Raw genomic sequence first — 20,446 nt, forward strand, 5'->3', positions numbered from 1 at the left:
GCAGCATGATGATTCTCCCATGAGTATTTTATCTACAGTAGCCGTACAGAAGCTTCATCTCACTGATGCAACCTGAAACCGTAAACAACTGATGTAAGGTTGGCAAATGAGAAATCTAATGCAAGGTGTTACTGTAGAGCTTCGACTGAGGTAAGGAACTTCACAATGGACACAAATAGATGCATTATTATGTTGGAGAGATATGGAATTGGTTTTTCAAATTGTAGTGTGATGATATTTCTCTGGTATTTTAGCATCACTGGCTGACTATGACTTCTGCAGGAGGTCTCCATCTTGACAGAAGACTGAGCTGAAACTTTTTGAGATCTTCAAATCATCCAAACTTTGTGTTCTGACCCGAAACGGTCCTGAAATCATTAAGTTTATTCCGATAGTTTAGAACCACAATGAAATCGTGAGTAGTTATACCTCTATGAATAAGCTTTTTTTTTTTAGTTTGAATATTACATGTCTGTAGCCTCCAAACCATTTGTCTCTGAAAATGTAAACCAAGCTAATTGTTACATTTTTTCAAATGAAGAGTCAACATTGTGATTCTGAAATGTTTTTACTAATTATGTTTTATTTCTCTTTAAACTGTGCAACAAGGTGGTGCAATGACTAAGGTAATTTATCATTCAGATCATTAATAGCATTATATGAGACTGATGAGAACTTTTAATGTACAAATACAACATAATAGCCTTATCCTTGCTACATTACCAAGTCAAAAATAAAATCTGATGGTGACATTTGTCTTAAGTCAAACTTTTTCCATTTTTCTGTTAGATTATTCACGATCTGTCAACATAACGTTTCTTTTCTGAGCAGATTTTTCCAACTCTACCAATTTCAGCAGGAAAGAAAAAAAAAACAACAACAAAGATGTTATAATCCTTTATTAAACAATAACTTTATCAAATTTTCTAGTTTAACGGAGTCTGCATGTGTGATGACTTCATTTCAAAATTGAAGCAGTTGGGCAATTTTTCTACTTTGTTTTTATTAAAGAAAACAGAAAAAAGCAAAAATATGATTCATCCCTCCCCCCCCAACTTTCTCACACAGATTTATTTATGCAAAAGCTTAAGAGTTACATATGTTGAGTTGTCGAGACAGAAAAGCCAGTAAAAGAACTCAACACACCGTAAAAAAAACAAAAACAAAAAAACCAAACATTTACAACATAAACGCAAGCATTATGTTGTAAAGATGTAAGACATTCATTGTTTAGTAAAGCGTATTCAGGGATGATCAGTTTTCTTAACTGATAAAAAAATAAAATCGGAGATTAAGCAAAGAGTTTCTTTACTTCAGTTCTTTGCACTTTAATACGAGGATGAAAGACACAAAGTCTGTTTTAAAAAGTAGCACTTCGGTTGGACTTTACCCGCCATCTTGTTTGATTCTATTTGTGCAGCGGCTTTTAAAAATGGGTGGTAATGAGTCAGACATGTATAAAAATAAATAGAAATCACCTTAAACTTTGAAGCGATCTCAAACCTGTGCTACGATCTCTGAGAAGAAACAGATCCTGAATTTAGATTTAGATTTGAAAAGGTGGGTAGGAATAAATGATCTTCCATCATATCTAGTGCGTATCTGAGTAAATTAATACATATGCTTAATATGTATATGACATAAAACAAAAGGTACTGGCAGTTCTGCCAATTAATTAAAATTCTGATTCATTTATGAGAATTTTTAATGATTTAAGAATACAGTTGTAGTCAAGTCTATCCTTCAAAGCAAATAATATAGATTTATAAATTATATTTTTGGCTAACAAATAAAAACAGCAGTTTAGCTTGAAAAGTTCCTATAAACTCCTCAGTACAAGGAAATGGAAAGAGATCTTTCATGCGATTAGCATGGCATCTATTAAAAAAACATGTTCAAGTATTTCAAGTATCAGAAATTAAATAAGCACACTAAAGTCTCCTAAAAAAGTGCAAAATATAATCACACAAAGCTGCATTTTTTTTTTAGAATTTACCTCAATAAGACACAATACTGATTAAATTTGCTCCACTGCTGCCTGCCATGATTCTCACTAGTCAATCAAAATGTGATCGATCATGGCGGTGAGACAAAAATTGAAAATTTATTTCAAAAAGTCGTCCAACATGGACAGAACCTGTTAGTCACAATGTGCAAATTTTTGTTTTGTTTTGACACCTTATTTGTGTCAACAATATTATTTATTAATTCAGTCTTGCTCAGTCGTTTTATAATCAGAAGAACTAGTAAAACAAAGCAGAACAAAAAAAAACACCACTTAACTAGAAAAGAATTCTTGCGTATGCTAGTACACTGAACCACGAAACGGGAAAATACTCATAAATAGAAATAATCAATAGCAAAAATATTAAAAATGATCTAGTGGCACGCTCATGATTGGAAGCATAAAGTTACCAGAACCTCATGCTACTAAAAGGTTTCACCAGGCAGACGTTTGATCAAACTTCATTCTTCTGTCCGCTAAGCTAATTGTGCGCTGCACAAAGAGCTCCTCTAACTTTAATATTACCAAAAAAAACAAAAATAAATCACTGCAAAAAAATCAACCTGCTGCTGGACAGCTGGAACAGGAGTAACGTTACTCAACACCTTTTCAGTAGAAATGAGTCCTTTACTCATCGGACAATAAGGGAGAACTTTCATGTCTATAAACACGTGATGCAAAGGGATTCTCAAACGTGGGCGGCGAGCTTCCCGTGGACACGGAACCGGTAAAGACACGTGTATTCGACGTGACCCCAGTTAGAGAGAACTCGCAGCTCCACGAACCGATACACCTCGTCACTGGGGTTCTGAGCGAGAGCAGGGGAGAGGGAGACAAATGGAAGAGATGAGTGGCGAGAGAGGTTAATGAAGAGTTAGACTGTATTCTGTTACTATGGAAACAGGAACGAGATGTACTGGTAAATAGTACGACGGGTTATTAGGGATGTTGCAGATAGAAAAGTGAAGGAGGGGAACATTTCTGCCAAAAATCTCAGAAATTGAAAGAGTTTAAAAAGTCAAAAGTTTGCTGGAAAAAAAACTTGCAAAAAAAAACAACATTTTTTGCAAGTCAAACATTTTCCACTTTTGATGCTCTGAAATTTCAATGTTTCTTTCTAGGAAACTTCTGAGATTAATCTAAAGTTTTTTAAGTTAGTTTTTTTTTCTAGAAAATTTTTGACTTTTCAAACTCAGAAACTTTGAAGTTCTTTTGTACAAAATTTTTGAGATGAATCTCAAAATTTCTGAAACTTCTGGTGGAAATTCACTCCTCTTTTTTAGTTTTTTTAAAAAAAATTTACAATATCCCTAAAACATCGCCGTATAACACAGACCAATTTGAACTTACAGGCAGTTTAAACGTCTGAGTTGACTCTCCGTCTTCATCATAAAAAAACTTCCCGAGCAGCGTTCCTTCTTCTGTGTCATTTTTCAATCCCTGGAAGAGAAAGAAACAGAGGAAAGCTGCTGTTAATGAAGCTCTATACATGTGTGTTAACGCAATTAATCACATTCTTTTTTTATTTTGTTTTTTTTTAAACAAAAGTCTTTGCGTGTTTCTGGTAAATCTGACGCACAACTACAAACAACAGCGATGGTTGACAAAGCCACTGGGAGTTCAATTTGACTTTTTTACTGAAGAAACTATTGTTGTGTGCAAGTTGTTTTTCTTTTTTAAATCAAGTTCCACCATTAGATAATAACAAAAATACAAAATATTAATCATAATAATATGTTTCATACAAGATTAGCAATATGAAGGTTTGGAGCACAGTTAAGGCTCGGTTAGATCTTCTGAAATAGAAATGACATAATAAACACAGTGCATCACATTTGATTTATAAAAGTCAGCTCCAATATTTGCCAATGGATTTTTTTTACCCTCAATTTAAATACAGTGGGAGGGATGAATAAATCTCTACATTTTATATTTGCTAATGAACAAGCTGAAATAATTGCAGAAAGTTATCCATTACTGACATTTGAATCACTTATCATTTTTCCTCTTTTATGTTGCTGTGTGTTATTGTCATTTTTGTAACCGGCTGACTTGCTGCCTGAAAGGCATGTGGTGCCACAAATGTATTCCAATCAGCTGAAAGGAGAGATTTGTAGTGCAAAACGTGTCACTGACACTGCAGGGCAACCAGTCCCACCACAGAGTTATGTTTGAGCTACCAGGACACACAAAACAAAAAAATAACACGTGGAGCATCGTAGAACTCACGTAGACTTCAAAGTCTTTCGGTGCCGAGTCGATGTGGCCGGTGGGGGAGTTGTAGCGAGGCAGGTGGTCCAGAGTCACATGACTTATCCTGATGGGGTGAGACAGAGAGATGACCAGGGTGCCTTGGACGCCGTGGAACGCCCAGCATTTCCCAGGGAGCAGTACCGGGTAACCCTGGAGGGACAGCAGGCTTCGTTAGCAAGCCTGCCTGGGAAAGCTAACGTTTAGCGACGGAGCAGACAGGATGTGGTACCTGGATGACGGTGCGCGGGCTCTCAGACGGATACCAGAGAGGGAAACCAAAGACAACGAAGCATGCCGAGCGAATGCGATACGTCTCTGAACACCGCGTGCTGACGATGCTGGCACCTTCACAGACAGACACACACACACATACACACACACACCCACACACAAAAAGACCGGGTTAATGGAAAGAAGAAACGGTCATTGTGCGTCTTCAATGCACAATTAAAAATAACAAGATATTTTACACATACTCAGAAGAACATTCAGATTGATATAAATATTTAAATATTTCTGGGGGGTGGAGGGTTTTTATTTGAAAAAATATAAAACCTAAGGAAGCCGAGAAATGCCGTATTTGCGTAGTTTATTTCTCCTCCTCAATATAACAAGATGTTTTGTTATCAGGAAATAACTTTTCTTCAGATAATAGCTTCTTCCGTTATCGTGATTTAGTTTTTCAATGGTTTTCTGGAGATAATGAGTTATGGTTACACACACATGCCATGACTTACACTTAGAAGTCCTCTCAGGCTGTCATGACAGGCAGAATGGAATCAGGCTTAAAACACACATACACACTAATCAACTTATCTCAACAAAGAGATCTGGAAATTAACTTATCTGGAGAAAACTATCATCAAATTAGTTCGTTATCTGGAGAAAACCATCGGGGGAAAGTATCTGTGGTCTCGGCTTCCGTACCAAACAGACTTGGTAGAGTTTTAAACACAAACATCATGCAGGAGATTTTAAACTTCTGACCTTGAGTCTCAAGAGCAAAGTCAGGCATTTTGTCCGCCTCTGGACGTCTACACCCTGTGCAGTCCATTTTGAACTCCAGCTTGTTTGTTTTCTGTTCCTGATTGAAGAACAGAGCCAACAGTAAGAAACACACACAGTTAGGAGTTCACACTTCCATGACGATGTCCAGACTGGCTACCTTGATGCGGTCAGTGAGCCACTTCTCCATGGCCTGCTGGAGTTCTGGTGTGAGCTTGTTGTGGGCGGAGTCTGGAGGCGGCGTCGCCTGCATGGAGGACAGCTCCTGGGACAACTACGGCAACAGAGAGGAGCCTCGGTGAAACCGGAACAAAATGCTGGGGGAGGGAGGAAACGTCTCTGCCAGTCAGACACGTTTCCGTGGGTTACCTTGGCGTTCTGGGTCTCCAGAGTTTGGATCTTGAGGCTGAGGCTGGCAGCAGTGGAGCGGCTGTCCAGCTGATGATTATCCATCTGCTTCCCCAGACCAGAAACCTCCTGCTGCAGGAGGCGGCGGATGTCAGAGTCCGACTCGATCTTCGCCTTCAGGAAATCCACGTCCAGCTGAAGTTTCTCCTTCAGCTGCGGGAGAAAGATACAGAGAAGCTGGTGGGTGTGGATACTGCTGCTCCTTACGGGCAGGCAGTTATTTATCAAAATAATCACACACTCATTCTGCACATTGTGTACAGACTGAGCTATGAGAAAGTATTTGCCCTCCGCTCCCAACCCCACTCCCAGATTTCTTCTGTTTTGGCTCATTTAATTACTCTCACAATTCATATTCTCAGAGACATTTTAGTATCAAACTAAGATAAACACAAAACGCAGTTTTCCAATAATGATTTTATGTACTTCAAAAAAGTTATCAAAACCGACACATCGTGTCTCACTCTGGAAAAAAAAGAAAGAAATCTGAGCAGATTTGAAATTTATCCATCAAAAAAAAAAGAAACAAGTGCTATGTAAATAGAAGGTATAATTATTATTATTAAATCCCAGTGATGTCAGAAAATTAAAGTAATGAGGTTAAAATATTAGACATAAGAGCTATTAAATATATTTTTGTCATTGTATATAATCAAAGTTATTAAAAATAAAGCACGCTCGTTTTTAAACCTGCAACCGCAAATAAAAATCCAACAGAAAATCTTTAATTTCTGCAGTTTCACGTCTCAGGCACCAGAGGTCACCATAGGCGCAGCTGAGATAAGTTAAACTGAACCTCATTTTCTTTAAAGAATCTTAAATAACAGAAACGTCTCATTAAAGGACGTTAAAAAATAAAAATGAATATAATAAAACAGGACACTGGATTTGGTTCAGCCAAATGAGAACAAATTCTCAGTTTTCCAGCCAATTTGCTGATACATAAATATAAAGACAATGCTTTCAGTCCAATTAAAATCTAAATTTGTTGATGGGTTAAAATGACATAATTTTGCTTCTGCTGTTATCATTGGTGAATGGATTCATTTAGCTGTTTTTTCCAAAAGTTTCTCCAACAAAACATACAACAATCACTTTTGTATGCCATTTGTATGCTAAAATGCAATAATGACATTTTCTCTTTTTGTCAAGTGATCTCTGGCAGCTGAAGAGAAAATGAAGGTGAAGGTTGTTCTGATTTAGATTTTCCTTTACATTGTATGAATTGATCACCATAGATGCTGCCATGACAGCTGGATAAATGTACCAAAAAAAAAAAAAAAGAGGAACAAACACAAAAGTAAGCCAACCTGACAGAGAAGCTGTTCCTGTTTCAGCTGAAGGGCCACCTGGGATAGAAAAACACAAACAGATTTAATAAAAATCTGTTTCTGGACCAGGGATCAGGCCTCGAATCCATTCTAAGCAACTTATTTTATTTATTGTTCGATACCATTTGCAATAACTAAATATTACAAATGTTAAATTTCTCTCTAGTTTTTTCTCTATTGATGCATTTCCTTTGTCTTACCAGAAAATCTTGCATCTTTGCTTGTACAGCAGCAGAAACGACATCTGGATCCTGGATGGAAGAAAAATATACTTTTAATAATCAACTCAAAGGTGAAAAGAAAACATCACAGCTGTGAGCAAAGCTAGAACACACGGCATCTTTTAAAACAAGCAGGTTGTAAATAAATGTTCACACCTCTTCATGCTCTCACTACTTACTAAAACCATATTTTGACTGTGGACATGATGCCCTTTCTACAAAGTACGTTATTATGTGACAGCAAACACAAACCTTCAGAAAGTTTGTTTTTTTCACGTCAGTCTAAATGTGAGTTGGAGTATTTAGCTAGAACTGGTTTTCACTTTAAAACTCTGCAGAGATCAGGCCTGCATGTGACTCATAAAGTAAAATGCAGCTTTTGAATTTACTCAGATTAACTTTTGTCTGATATCAGAATTTGTTTGAGAACCTGAAATATTTCCGTTTTACAAAGTAGCAAAAACTAGAGATGCACGGATCCACTTTATTCGCTTCCAATACCGATATCTGAAGTTTAGTATCAGCTGATACTGATCTGATACGGAAACACAGCTAACTGGATTAAAACGTTTCTTTTTTTTTTTTAAACACAGACATAAATGTACCGAATTACAAATGTATTTGATAACTCTGCACCAGTAAAGAAGACAGCTAATTACACAAATACCTTCACAAGCTTGTTGTGAAAAACAACTTTAATTTGTTCAGTCGGTAGAACAACCAATGTAAAATAAATAATAAAGAAACTGACAAAAACAACAGGCTGACAACCATGGCCAAACACACACAAATAAACTGCAACACACTTCATTTCAATTGTTTCACAAAGTGCAATTAGGAATCCATCCATCCATCCATCCATCCATCCATCCATCCATCCATCCATCCATCCATCCATCCATCCATCCATCCATCCATCCATCCATCCATCCATCCATCCATCCATCCATCCATCCATCCATCCATCCATCCATCCATCATCCATCCATCCATCCATCCATCCATCCATCCATCCATCCATCCATCCATCCATCCATCCATCCATCCATCCATCCATCCATCCATCCATCCATCCATCCATCCATCATCCATCCATCCATCCATCCATCCCACCAACCATTCATCCATCCATCCATCCATCCATCCATCCATCCATCCATCCATCCATCCATCCATCCATCCATCCATCCATCCATCCATCCATCCATCATCCATCCATCCATCCATCCATCCATCCATCCATCATCCATCCATCCATCCATCCATCCATCCATCCATCCATCCATCCATCCATCCATCCATCCATCCATCCATCCATCCATCCATCCATCCATCCATCATCCATCCATCCATCCATCCATCCATCCATCCATCCATCCATCCATCCATCCATCCATCCATCCATCCATCCATCCATCCATCCATCCATCCATCCATCCATCCATCCATCCCTGGTTAATGGTTTTGTTATGACAATACAGCTGTTCAGCCCCAGTCCCTCCAGTTCCCATTACATTTTTAATACTGCGTTGGACTGACCTTGACCTACTTTTTAAAACTGGGTCTAACAATAGACCAAGTCAATAGATTGACTCTTATTGATCAGCCACATTGTCGCAAAAACCAAATCTAGAATTAATTTCAATAACGATATTAATATCAGATCGGTGCATCTCTAGTGAGAACAGAACAAATCTGTAAGAGGAAAGAATAGTTTTTCCCAGCAGGGCACCGTGGAAACCGGCTTAACCAGCACAGACACACAGAGAGAAGCACACAAGCTGTAGCCGAGTCCTACCACCACAGTTGTGTGGAAGGTGCTGGGTTGAATCCCGGGTTGTGTGCGAATGACGAAAGAGGTGAAAAAAGGAAGAAGCAACCAAATACCTGGAGAAAAAAATAAAGAGGGAAAAACAACGCTTCAGATAAGGCAGTCAGAAACACACAGTAACTACAGCGTCATTGAACTGCTGCGTGACACGTTGGGTCACTGTGGGGTGGAACATGAAACACGGCTGCTTTGAGTCAGACCCTGCCACCTCCTCTGATTTCCTGGGGAAAACCCTGCTCTCGATCACTTTAAGCCCTTCACACGACAGCGGCTCTAGCAGCGCCGCAAAAGGGCGTGTCCTGCTTTCATTAAAAAGAAACGTGATCTGCAGAGATCTCCACAGATCTGCTAGAATAATGTTAGTGTCTTTAACACGAGACTGAAACATCAACCAGATAACCAAGCAGGCTCAGATACGTTGAATGTTGGCGTAACTTACACAGAAGTATGATGAGGAGCAGGAGGGCCAGCAGGAGAGCCTTCTTCGTCCGGTCCCTGACTGAATCGTTAGATGCAAGAAAGAGAACTCATGTTTTACTTACAGAGATATTTTTATAAGCTAGAAAAATCACAAGAAGCAATTTTTACATAAATATTGGCATGTGAAAGCAGCTTATGATCCACAGGCAGATGTTAAAAAGTAATAAAAATACTGCCGTTGTCTAGGTTATGCACCATTCATCGGCAATAATATTGTTACTGTCCGATGTTATTGTTAGTCACTTTTTTAACGCATCAGTCCGATATCGACAACCGATGTTTATTTCTAGATTGTAAGGTGTAAAAATTGCTTTAATTATTTTTTGCACACCAAAGTATTTTGGTATTTTACATACCAAATCAGAACCTTTGTTGTCTGTTTCTAGAACGCCCATAAATCTCACTATGTCCCCAAACAAAGCAATAGATGACAAACCTGCTTGTCTTCTCATGGCAAACTTAGCAGTTTTGCAAAATACCAATACGGTAAAAAAAACAACAACAAAAAAAAACCCTACCTCTATCTACCCTAGCGCCAAAACTTTTTAGTAAAAAAAAAAAAGTTTAAAAATTATGTGTTTCCATTAAGCTAATTTATTTTCGAAATGTGAACTTGTATGGTCAGTGGAAACACAACTGAAGATGACGAACCTGAAGATGTGAGATGAAGCACTTTTCTGTGTGCATGAGCAGCCATCACTGAGGCTGAATCTGTTGCAGAGTAGAGACAAAGACTTTCATTAGGGTTCTCCAGAAACACACACACACGCACGCACACAAAACACAAAGTAGTACTCACTCATTAGATTAGAAAAGGCACCACTGATCCTGCTCCTGTATCCTGGACTGGGAGCTGCACCACTATTGCCGGGCAGGGTTCTGGTTGTGCTGGGAGCAGGTGAAGGCTTCCTGTAGGGGCCCTCGGCAGACGAGTACCCTGAGCTGTCGACGCCACTTTGACTCTGTTCCTTGTTTTTGGATCTGGGCTGCAGGCCGGTGCTGCAGTGGCCAGGAGAAGAGCTCCTCTCCGGGGTCATCGAGTAGCATCGCTTGGACGTGTGGTTCTGAGGAGGCGACGGAGTCAGAGCCGGCCGAGGGGTCGGCGAGGTGGGGGCGAAGGTGACGCTCCTCAGGGGCGACAGGGTGGGAGCGCTCCCTGCCGTCAGACCTGGAAGGGAACAGAGAGCTGTCGTGTCAGATTGTCCCATTCCCACATGGATGGTGCTTCCTCAGTGTGACGGACGACAGGACATTTAATTAGCTGTCTAATTATTATGGTTTTGTTAAATTAGTAATTATTTAGCTTTGCTGTTTTGAAAAGAGCTCTACAACAGAGATCTGACTAAATGTTCAGGAGTCACAGAGTCTACTGGCCTGGCTCAGGGACCGGAGTTTCTGGGCTGGCAGAACTGCAGTTGCTGCTCGTGCGGGAAGCCGACCTCCGACCTCCGGACTTCTTCTTGAAAACCCTGGAGGACAAATGGCTGTCAGAGAACAATCACACATGGGACTCGAGTTGGATTTCCAAGCCAGAATCTATGCTTTGCACATAAATACTGGAGATACTTGCTTGACAGGGTTTTCTCTGTAGGATATGTTGGTCACACTGCTGGAGTCGGATTCCTCATCTGAATGGTAGTAGCCACCAGACACCAGGCGAGAACTCCTACGAGCCATGACTGAAGAGATATGATGAAGAAATCATAGGATTAAGAAAGGTAGTTTTACTAGCGATATTCAATATATCGGCACTAACATCGGCATTGGTTGAAATTAGTCAGTTTTAACGTATCGGTTTCAGTTTGATAAATAAAATGGAGTCGATATTAACAACTGCTAATTAATTAAATCTTGTTGCTGTTTATTTCTAGACGGGAAAAGGAAAAGGTTCGTCATGTTTGGTCATGTGACAGTAACAGTGATGTAGCAAAGAATTGTGGGAAGCAATGGTGAAGCCAGCAGGCTGCCTGTTTCTTTTCAAGATGTCAGAAGGGTAGTAAAGATTGGTAAATATCAGTTAAAGACAATATATAACGAGTGGGAGATATAGACTTAGAATTTTATTGCAATATTTTGTGGAACTATCATGATAACGATAAAGATTATGCAAAAAAAAAAAACAACAATAACTATGTATTACCTATTTTTCAGGTGACTGCATGGCTCAGCATTCATAGCGCCACAAACACATTGTTCTTAAAAAAAATTCCCATTTGAAACAGGCGTCTTCTGGACAACACTTACTTAAAAATAGTGTGGTTTGTATTACTAAACTTTACACAGTAACTGCATTTAATCATATCTTCAAATTTACTGATATTTACTGATCCTTCCGTGAACAAAGGAGAAATTAGTAAAAAATACATTTACGATCACACCGATTGATTTTTTTATTTTATTTACTATCAATAACTGAAATTGATTTTAACAACAAATCCATGCTCACAGGAAAGACATGCAGACTCTCCACATCCCAGCTGGGAGTAGTTTAATAATTTATAATAATAATAATTCATTCACACAGCCATAATAATAGTAGTGGATACAACCGTAGAAGGAGCAACACGCTGTGGTGGCACAGCAGCAGTGAAACATAAAACAGCAGTGGTGGTGGTAGCCATGCCAACAGTTAAGTCTTTAAAAGGCGCTTTTGCAGTTAATCTTGCGCATGTGTAATCCAACTAATACTGCCCACACCCTGGGGTTACACAGCAGGAGTACATAAGCGCAACTGTACAGGACATGCAAACAATTGCTCTTGCGATGTGATGCAAACAAAAACACACACGTACCTCCTGCAGACCTCAACAGAGCCGGTGAACTTAAAGGAAAATATCTTACTGTTCAATCAAAAAAGACTGATAGAAGGAGGGAGCAACCTGGTCTCAGCTGCTTTGTTAGCTTGTGGTCACACTTGCAGGATAAGCTCAAACAGTAACACCTGCCAGTAACACAAGGAATCCCAACGATGATGCAACAGCAACTTTAAGCTGTGCGGTCCGATTGGTTAAAGATGTGTTCTCACAGTGAAGATAAGCAGAGTAAACTGCTCGCAGCTTTACATCTGACTGTGCCAACGCTCTGGTGAGCTCTACGTTAAAACTACACACCTGATATGTTGAAGTTACTGTCTTTGGAACTGAGAGGAATAATCTAGAGTCAGCATACAGCTTCGGTATCACAGATAAAAACTACGGATCAGGCCTGAAATCTGGGGTAGTGATGGACTCTGACCGGAACCTTCAGAGTCACATTAAGACAGTCACAAAGTCAGTCTTCTGTCACCTGAAGAACATCTCCAGGATTAAAGGTCTAATGTCACAGCAAGATCTAGAAAAACTCTTACATGTATTTATCTCTAGTCGCATTGATTACTGCAATAGTTTCTTCATAGGTTTGCCTAAGAAGTTAATCTGACAGCTGGATCTGCAATGTTCTGCAGATCCAGAACATTGCTGCTTGTGTTCACATCATCTCAGTCCCTACATGGGCTCCCTGTAGCTCAGAGGATAGACTCTAAAATACTGTTGTTAGTTCACAAATCACTGAATGGCGTGGAACAAAAATACGTCATAGAGCTGTTGTCCTTGTGTAAACCTCCCTCTGGTTCTAGTCTCTGCTTACCCGGAGTCAGAACCCAACACGGAGAAGCAGCGGTCTGCCTTCATGCACCACAAATCTGAAACAAATGTCCAGAAAACTGCAAAAAAGCCGAAACATTGAGTTCCTTCAAAGCAAGGTCAAAACCCCATCTGTTTAAAGTTATTTTTGGTCAATATTAACTGGAACATTGAAAACTGAGAGTTCTCGTCTTCATTCCAATATTTTACTATAATGACTTTAGATTATGGCATTTGAGAAAATGTGATGTTTTATGTTCATAATTGTTATATTTTTAATCAGGTAAAGCAATTTGAACTGCATGTGTTGCTGAAATGTGCTGTACAATAAATACTTCCACTCCACAAAAATGTGCTACTTTGAGTTTGTGCATCAAATAAAATTCAAAATACATTCAATTTTGTGGCTATAAAATGAGAAAAAGCAAAAGGAGCATGAACCTTAATGCAAGCTCCATTAGTGGAAACACATTAGCATGCTAAGAAGAGCTAAAGTTGTAACTACAGGCTCCCAGAGCTGTGGGTGTCATTATGGCCATATATTAATAGACCCATAAACTGACCAAACTCATTTGAGCAGAGTTACTTACAACTTAGTAATTCAAACAGACGAAGACTTAGAAAGAACCCGGTTCTAATCATCAGCCCATCTTCTCGACAGGGTGTTAACCAGCAGAGAGACAGTCAACGCTCAACTCACGAGAACGTAACCGAGATGTCAAACTTTCAGCAGAGAAAGAAACTCGTATTGTCTTAAATTCTTACCCTGGTCAAAGTTGGCAGGAATCCTGAAGTCACTAACGTGGGTTCGAATGTGCAGCCGAGCGCAACTACAACACTGACTAAAAAAGAGCGGCAGATGATGACAGAAGGGGAAGCTGTGGCAGTCCCGACCCAACAGACAGGAAGTCTGTATGACAGCACGCATGCACACAGAAAACACTGTCGTCCAAACATTTCATATTGACTAATTAGCATTAGTAGGAAAATGAGACACAAACATTTTTTCCAATGAGATCTTGTCTGGCTTAAAGGCTTAACATTACCTTCTGTCTGTTTATCAACCGCCGCCGAGTTAAAGCAAAAAAGGTAAACCAGGAAGAGGTGATGTTTATGCAAGCAGACAGTAATAGCATCACCATGCTAACTGTGCCTTCCAGTGCAGTGGAAACAGGCCTTTCTCTGTTTACAATAAATAACAACAGGACAGTGAGTGTTTCTCTTCTGAACCATGTTGCACACACAGGCGTGACTCCACACTGTGGAATACATCTTCACACTGAAGAATAAAGGTCAGAACTGCTACAGTAACACTAAACAACACTGAGGTAGAGTTTAGGGATTAGATATTAATAGTTTTTCCCCCCTCTCTCATGATAAAGACCAGGATTCTCGTGCAATGTATTCATTTGCATGGAAGCGTCCATTGTTTATATCTTATCAAATTTTCAACAGAGGCAACAGGAGAAGGTCATTCTGATACGATGGACAGTAAACTACAGGTGGGTAAAAAAAATACTGATTCATCAAGGCGTTGTACATTCATTTTTCTCTAACTGAACATCTTTTGGGTGGGTCAGAATGGCAATATTTATCAATTTTGCTTTTAAAATTATGATTCAAAAGTGAATTATCTCAGCTTCCACAAGAAAAGGAGAATTATTTACATCTTCATTACTTACTGAGGTACTAAAAGCCTGTACTTAAGAGCAGAACTACATCAACATATTTTTACTCAAATAAAAGTAAAAAGTAGACATCCAAGAAGTTACTCTATTATAAAAAAAGTATTTGATGAAAAGGCTACTCAACTGATCAACAAAAAAAAGAGATGCAAAATGATGCCATTTCTAGTTGAAGCATATTTTTGAAACCATAACACTGATCCTATCTGACAATAGAGATAAAACTGTTTCAAAATATTTGGACTCCACAGCAACAGCAAAGAAAAAAAAACCATTTTAGCATTTCCTTTTTTTAATGCATCTGAAAATGAACTGAGGGAGCAATTTGCACTGTAATTCGTGGACATGCCAACTCCCTCCCCGGTCAGCATGACCTGATACCTCAGCACAAAGCTTAATCTCTTCTTTAAAAGCTGCATCTTGCAAAGCCAGACAAAACACAACAACTCACCGCTCTTTCTCAAATCGTTGGACAGTCGTATTTGTAATGAAAAGGCGAGACGGGGTTCCAGGCCTCGTACAGAACCGCCTGTGCAGACGTGTGAAAATGTGAACAGAAAACAGTGTCAGGAAGATGAAAACATTCCCCTGGGGAAAAAAAAAATCTGATTTAAGTTCTACCAGGGATCATGTGCAAAAACAGACAAAAGGGGACTTTATCCAGAATGAGCAGCACAGTCTTTTCACACAAATACATGTGAAGCAGGGTGACATTACTGCTTTTCTTTCACAGATAATCTGTCCCCTTTTCCAGATTTTGGACTGTTGGAACTAAGCCTGTCACAGTAAGAAATTAAGCAATTATTTATGATAATGTGTTACATAGACTCTTAGACTTTATGTATGATGAGAGGACAACTGTTCAACTGGGCTTTGTAAGGTTTGTACTATGTGTTGAATAAAAGGACAAAACTTGTGTAATTCCCATTTTTTAACTGTCCTGTTGATATTACAGGCTCTCCAACTCTACATCAAATCAAGAACACATTGAAATACCCAAAAAGATATTCAGCACCAATTGGAATGAAGTTGGTTCAACAGGCAACCGACTGCATACCTACACACCCAACACGTTGTGGTTGTAACATCCCAAATGTGAATACTTTTTCAAGGCACCAGGAGCACAAAAAGGTTGGGTACAAAATCTACCTTCGAAGAAGTAAATCAGAATCCAAAGAAAGTGCCTGATTAAAAGTCAAAAGCCAGCACAACAAAAGTCAAAGGCTTTGTGAAGATGCTGGCGCAAGTGGTGTCATTGGGCTGAAAGGCCACTCAGCAAAGAGGAAGCAATTTCTCCAAAACTAACTTAAAATGACAGACTGCAGTTTCACAAAGGAACAAAGGTCTTTGTTCTTGAAGATATGTCCTGTGGTCTGATGAAACTAAAGTAGAACTGCTTGGACATAATGACTGTCAAAACATTTGGAGGAACCCCCCCTCCCCCCAAAAAAAAAAAAAAAAACAGATGCTTGTACCCAATCAACACCATCCCAAGACTGGGGAAGAGCTGGTGCACTTCATAAAATAGATGGCATCACAAGGGAAGAACATTAAGCGGCACTATTGAAGCTACATCTAAAGATATCAGTCAGGAAGTTAAAATGAATGAATTGTCCAAATGGATAATGGCCCAAAGAATGCAGCAAAAGTGGTTCCAAAGTGTCTTAAGGACAACAAAGTTATTTTTTAGGGGTTGTCTTGATCTAAACTGAATTTGTGGGCTGATCTGCCAAGGCATGTGAGAGCAAAACAACATACAGACCGGACTGAGTTCCACCAGATCTGTCTGGAGGAATGGACCAGAACTCCAACAAACTATTGTTATAAGCTGATGGTAGGAAACCCAAATCATTTGATCGAAGGCATACAGTTCAAAGGCAACACTACTGAATACTCAGGAAATGCATATAAACTTCTGGTTTTAAAGAAATTAATCAATAACTCTGACATATTCATTCCCTCATTATTGTGATATTTAGCAAATAGAAACAATTTTGGTAATTACAAGGGATTTAACTTCAAACACTGAGAGGGAAAAAAGCAGGCATATCTTTTTATATGGTGTATTTACACTTCTGGTTTCTCTCCTCAAACAAGATTAGCAGCAAACCAAGCATCTAATGAGATAATGAAATTGATTCTCTCTCAGGACATTATGCTCCTTATTTTGGTCTCAACATTTGTCTGTGAAAAAAAAAAAAAAAAGTAAAACAAAGCAACAACCACAAAAAATGCAATACATTTATAAACCACTGGCCCGAATGAGGAATTAGGTGAGAAATAACAGGGCAATTTGCACATAAAGAGTAACATTTTAAACTCAGCAGCAGGCAGCGTGAGGCGTTTCTGCTGGGTCTGAGAGCCCAACTGTTGACACTGGCAAAACACGAAGACGGAAAAATGGCATGAGAGAGAGAGAGGTGAAAAAAAAAAGAGTGAGAACCAGACTGTTAAAAGGCTAGACGAAAAACGAAAAAAAGAAGAAACAGGTCACAAAAAAGATGGGTGGATAAAATGACGAAAAAAGGTTAAGATGAAAGAGGGATGTAGACAAGAACTTTTTAGAGGAAAAGAAACAAAACCACAGAAGGCAAGTGAATGGAGGGTAACACTGCCAGCCAGAAAAACAGCCAGAGAACGTTTAGGTTTAACTTGAATGGAAAAAGAAGGGGCGGGGGAAAAGGGAAAACATCTTGGAAGAATGTGAGTACAGTTGGAAGGGGCAAACTTAGAATGGAATGCAGTGAATTGGTTTTAATCAGGGCCAAACTGGCTGGTAAATAGCGGAGGATGTGGCCAACACTGCTGGGACAATGCCAGTGAAATATGACTCAAACACAAAGAAGTCGTCTCCTCGGTTACCCTGAAAGCAGCGTAGAAGGTACAGAAGCGCTTGGATCTGGTTGCTACCTAATAAATTCTGTTTACATCAGTGCCATCCAGATGTTTCCTTTGCATTCTCTCACTTTCTATAGTTGCTTTCTGGTTTTGTCTGTGGCAATGGGTAGTTTTCTTTGTTCTGGTTTACAATAAGCAGCAGATGGGCTAATCAGTGAATCCAGCACTGAAGCTTTAACTCTCATACATCACCAGAAAAACACATGAAAACTCTTTGATCTTAACCATTTCATTGTAGCTCTGGTGTTTGTTTAGGGTAGTTCCTCATGGAAGGATAACCTCATAGGTCACTGTGGAAGATCCAAAGAAGCAATAGTAACTTCACCAAAAAGTAATAAAGAACCAAGTTGTATAAAGATATAATAACAGCAGTTTTTCAGATTTTTTAAAAATGGGATAATTGCACTATAACAACCCATCCATTCATCCATTTTCTATACACCCTTGTCCCTTGGTGGGGTCAGTGAGGGTGCTGGTGCCCATCTCCAGCTAACGTTTCGGACGAGAGGCGGGGTTCACCCTGGATAGGTCGCCAGTCTGTCGCAGGGCAACATAGAGACAGACAGGACAAACAACCATACACACACACACACACACAGAACATGCAAGCTCCATGCAGAAAGACCCCGGGCCAGGAATCGAACCCAGAACCTTCTTGCTGCAAGGCAACAGTGCTACCAACTGCACCACTGTGCAGCCCACTATAACAACCATTACTATTATTTTGGTCTTTTTGTGTTGTTAGGTCGTAAACCTAATAACCAAATGAGAATCAGCTTTATGAGCCGAATATTATGTGCCTCATAAAGCTTGTCATGTGAAAAAGTACAAGGCCCTCATCATTATACCTAGTAATTTAATAATAATTTAGTTCAAACAGGAGTCCACGTGTTGTCTAAACCATGACAATATTGTGGACATACATTGTTTAATTTTGAAATTCATCTGGATGTGTTTTCAAATATGGCTATATTTAACATTTGATATTAAAGGTTAAAAGTCTTGTGAATCTGCATCATCATTTTGTCGTTTTTCACCTCTTTGTGTTTATTTCTGATTCTTCCGTCTCATTTTGCTTACTCTGTGGCTCTTTTTGGGAATGAATGAATAATTGTGCTTCTAGATTGGAAATCAAACTACTTGAGACCTTGGAGCCGTGCCTGGTAATAAGGAATGTATTCAAACCATTTGTGCTCCAGTAAGGCACAGCTGTTCTTTTGCTGTAGCCAGATTGGATCTAAATCGGTGCAGTGACGTTCTGCACCAAGTTTTATATATTTATTTAATTTTCAGGATGATACAGTGTTTAGTTGTCACATATGTGTGACAACTAAACACATTTTCAGGAAAACCCCTACAGTGGTGCTGCGTTTCTAAGGAAACGCTACAACACAAAAACAGCCCAGGATGACACACTGTAGGGGGCACCACAAGAGGGAGTGATGTTTTTGAACTGTACACGAAGAGTTTTTTTTTTGTTTGTGTTCATGTCAATTGTGTGTGAGCAACATAGTAAATCATTACTGTGCTAAATTACAGACTGTTTCAGTGAGTTTTATTGAGTCCAAAATTTATTTTTTACAAACTCAAATTTAAAATCTTACATATTTGCAACCTGTGGGTCTTTGAACCCTCTACAATAGCTCTGAATAACTCTAGCTTAAAATTATAAAGGATCAACTAGTGTTTTTAATATAAATTTGACAATAAATGCTAATTTAAGCAGGTTTTTTTCTTCTAATAAATTACTTTTCCACATAAAAATACTGATATTGTTTTAGATCTATTTTTTTAACCGTTAAGTTGGAAATAATGGTCTTTTTTCATTTAAATTTTACATAAATTTAAACATCCAGATTTGAAATGCCTGCACATGTTTATAAAATAAAGCAGCACAGTATCCACAAGCCGGGGTGGTTCATGAACGCAGCAGGGTGCCCAACCGACAAAAGTAGCATCACGAAGAACAATGTGGTGGACACATGAAGCGGAGAAAGTGTGTGAAACCTAAACGCAAACCGTGTCACGGCACGAGGAGCGGTTGTTTACTGGGCGTTCATAACTTACCTCGTCATGTAGAGCCGTCTGCCGCAGATAAACAGAACAAGTCGCTAACAGCCAACACAACTGTCAGTTTCCAGTTGCTCAGGAGATGATAATCCTCTTTCTGGAAGGTTAGACTCAACCATTAAGCTTCATTTAAAGCGTCATAATCCCGCTCAAGTTTCTGCTACGAAATAGCCGAAGCTAAAACTAAACTGCGTTGTATTTCATTAAGTTAGGTTTTAATTTTGGATACCATGACAGCAGAGTAAAGCTGCGGTGCAAGCACTGACGGTCGTTGGGATGGCTTCGCTTCGCCGCTTGTTGACAGTAGTCAAGCTAACAGGCTAAAACAGACTTCCGGGTGAGATTTTCAAAATAAAGACGTTTGTGAGGATAATAGTAATACTAATAATAGAAGTAGTTCAGACAAGTGAAACGTTACAGCTAACAAATAAAGTACAATAAAATAATTTAGAAAAGGCTGTGAACAACTGCCAGTATTAGGTACATCTACTCTTGTTTGCTAGTACCAGTTAACATTTTGGAATTTGACAGTGGCACTTTTATTATTAATATTGTTTGCTTATCTTTCAATTGCCGTCCTTCCGCTAGTATTTTTTAATTGTCGCTCTTTTGTAGTTGACACATAGCAATTGAAAACTA

At 39.1% G+C, this 20,446-nt stretch overlaps 1 protein-coding gene across 5 annotated transcripts; it reads right to left on the minus strand.

Moving 5' to 3' along the window:
* Positions 1 to 884: 884 nt before the first annotated feature.
* Positions 885 to 20,130, minus strand: LOC103477276 (uncharacterized). Of its 5 annotated transcripts, none has more exons than XM_008430328.3 (18): positions 19,805 to 20,130; positions 15,291 to 15,368; positions 13,920 to 13,996; positions 11,105 to 11,213; positions 10,909 to 11,003; positions 10,334 to 10,702; positions 10,186 to 10,245; positions 9,494 to 9,553; positions 9,022 to 9,110; positions 7,203 to 7,253; positions 6,982 to 7,020; positions 5,633 to 5,824; positions 5,424 to 5,537; positions 5,246 to 5,342; positions 4,488 to 4,603; positions 4,235 to 4,408; positions 3,356 to 3,445; positions 885 to 2,813 (listed from the first exon to the last, which is right to left on the minus strand). In XM_008430328.3, the coding sequence occupies exons 1-18, from the start codon at positions 19,810 to 19,812 to the stop codon at positions 2,694 to 2,696; spliced, it is 1,938 nt and encodes a 645-aa protein (XP_008428550.1). In that variant the 5' UTR covers positions 19,813 to 20,130; the 3' UTR covers positions 885 to 2,693. The 5 variants fall into 5 exon arrangements, with proteins under 5 accessions (XP_008428550.1, XP_081456975.1, XP_008428629.1 ...); XM_081600849.1 differs by lacking the exon at positions 19,805 to 20,130 and adding an exon at positions 17,930 to 17,985; XM_008430407.3 differs by lacking the exons at positions 13,920 to 13,996; positions 19,805 to 20,130 and adding an exon at positions 17,930 to 17,957.
* Positions 20,131 to 20,446: the final 316 nt, after the last annotated feature.

Source organism: Poecilia reticulata, chromosome 1 (genome assembly GCF_904066995.2).
Source record: "Poecilia reticulata chromosome 1, P_reticulata-male-v2, whole genome shotgun sequence".
Classification (NCBI taxonomy): domain Eukaryota; kingdom Metazoa; phylum Chordata; class Actinopteri; order Cyprinodontiformes; family Poeciliidae; genus Poecilia; species Poecilia reticulata.

Bases quoted from the DNA above. Each gene is read 5' to 3' on its own strand.
- LOC103477276 (XM_081600849.1), bottom strand. From the start codon at position 17,970: ATGAAATGGTTAAGATCAAAGAGTTTTCATGTGTTTTTCTG. The intron at 4,604-5,245 runs GTCAGAAGTTTA...CTGTCTGTGAAG, and splicing joins CTTTGCTCTTGAGACTCAAG to GTGCCAGCATCGTCAGCACG. The intron at 4,409-4,487 runs GTACCACATCCT...CTGTCCCTCCAG, and splicing joins GCCCGCGCACCGTCATCCAG to GGTTACCCGGTACTGCTCCC.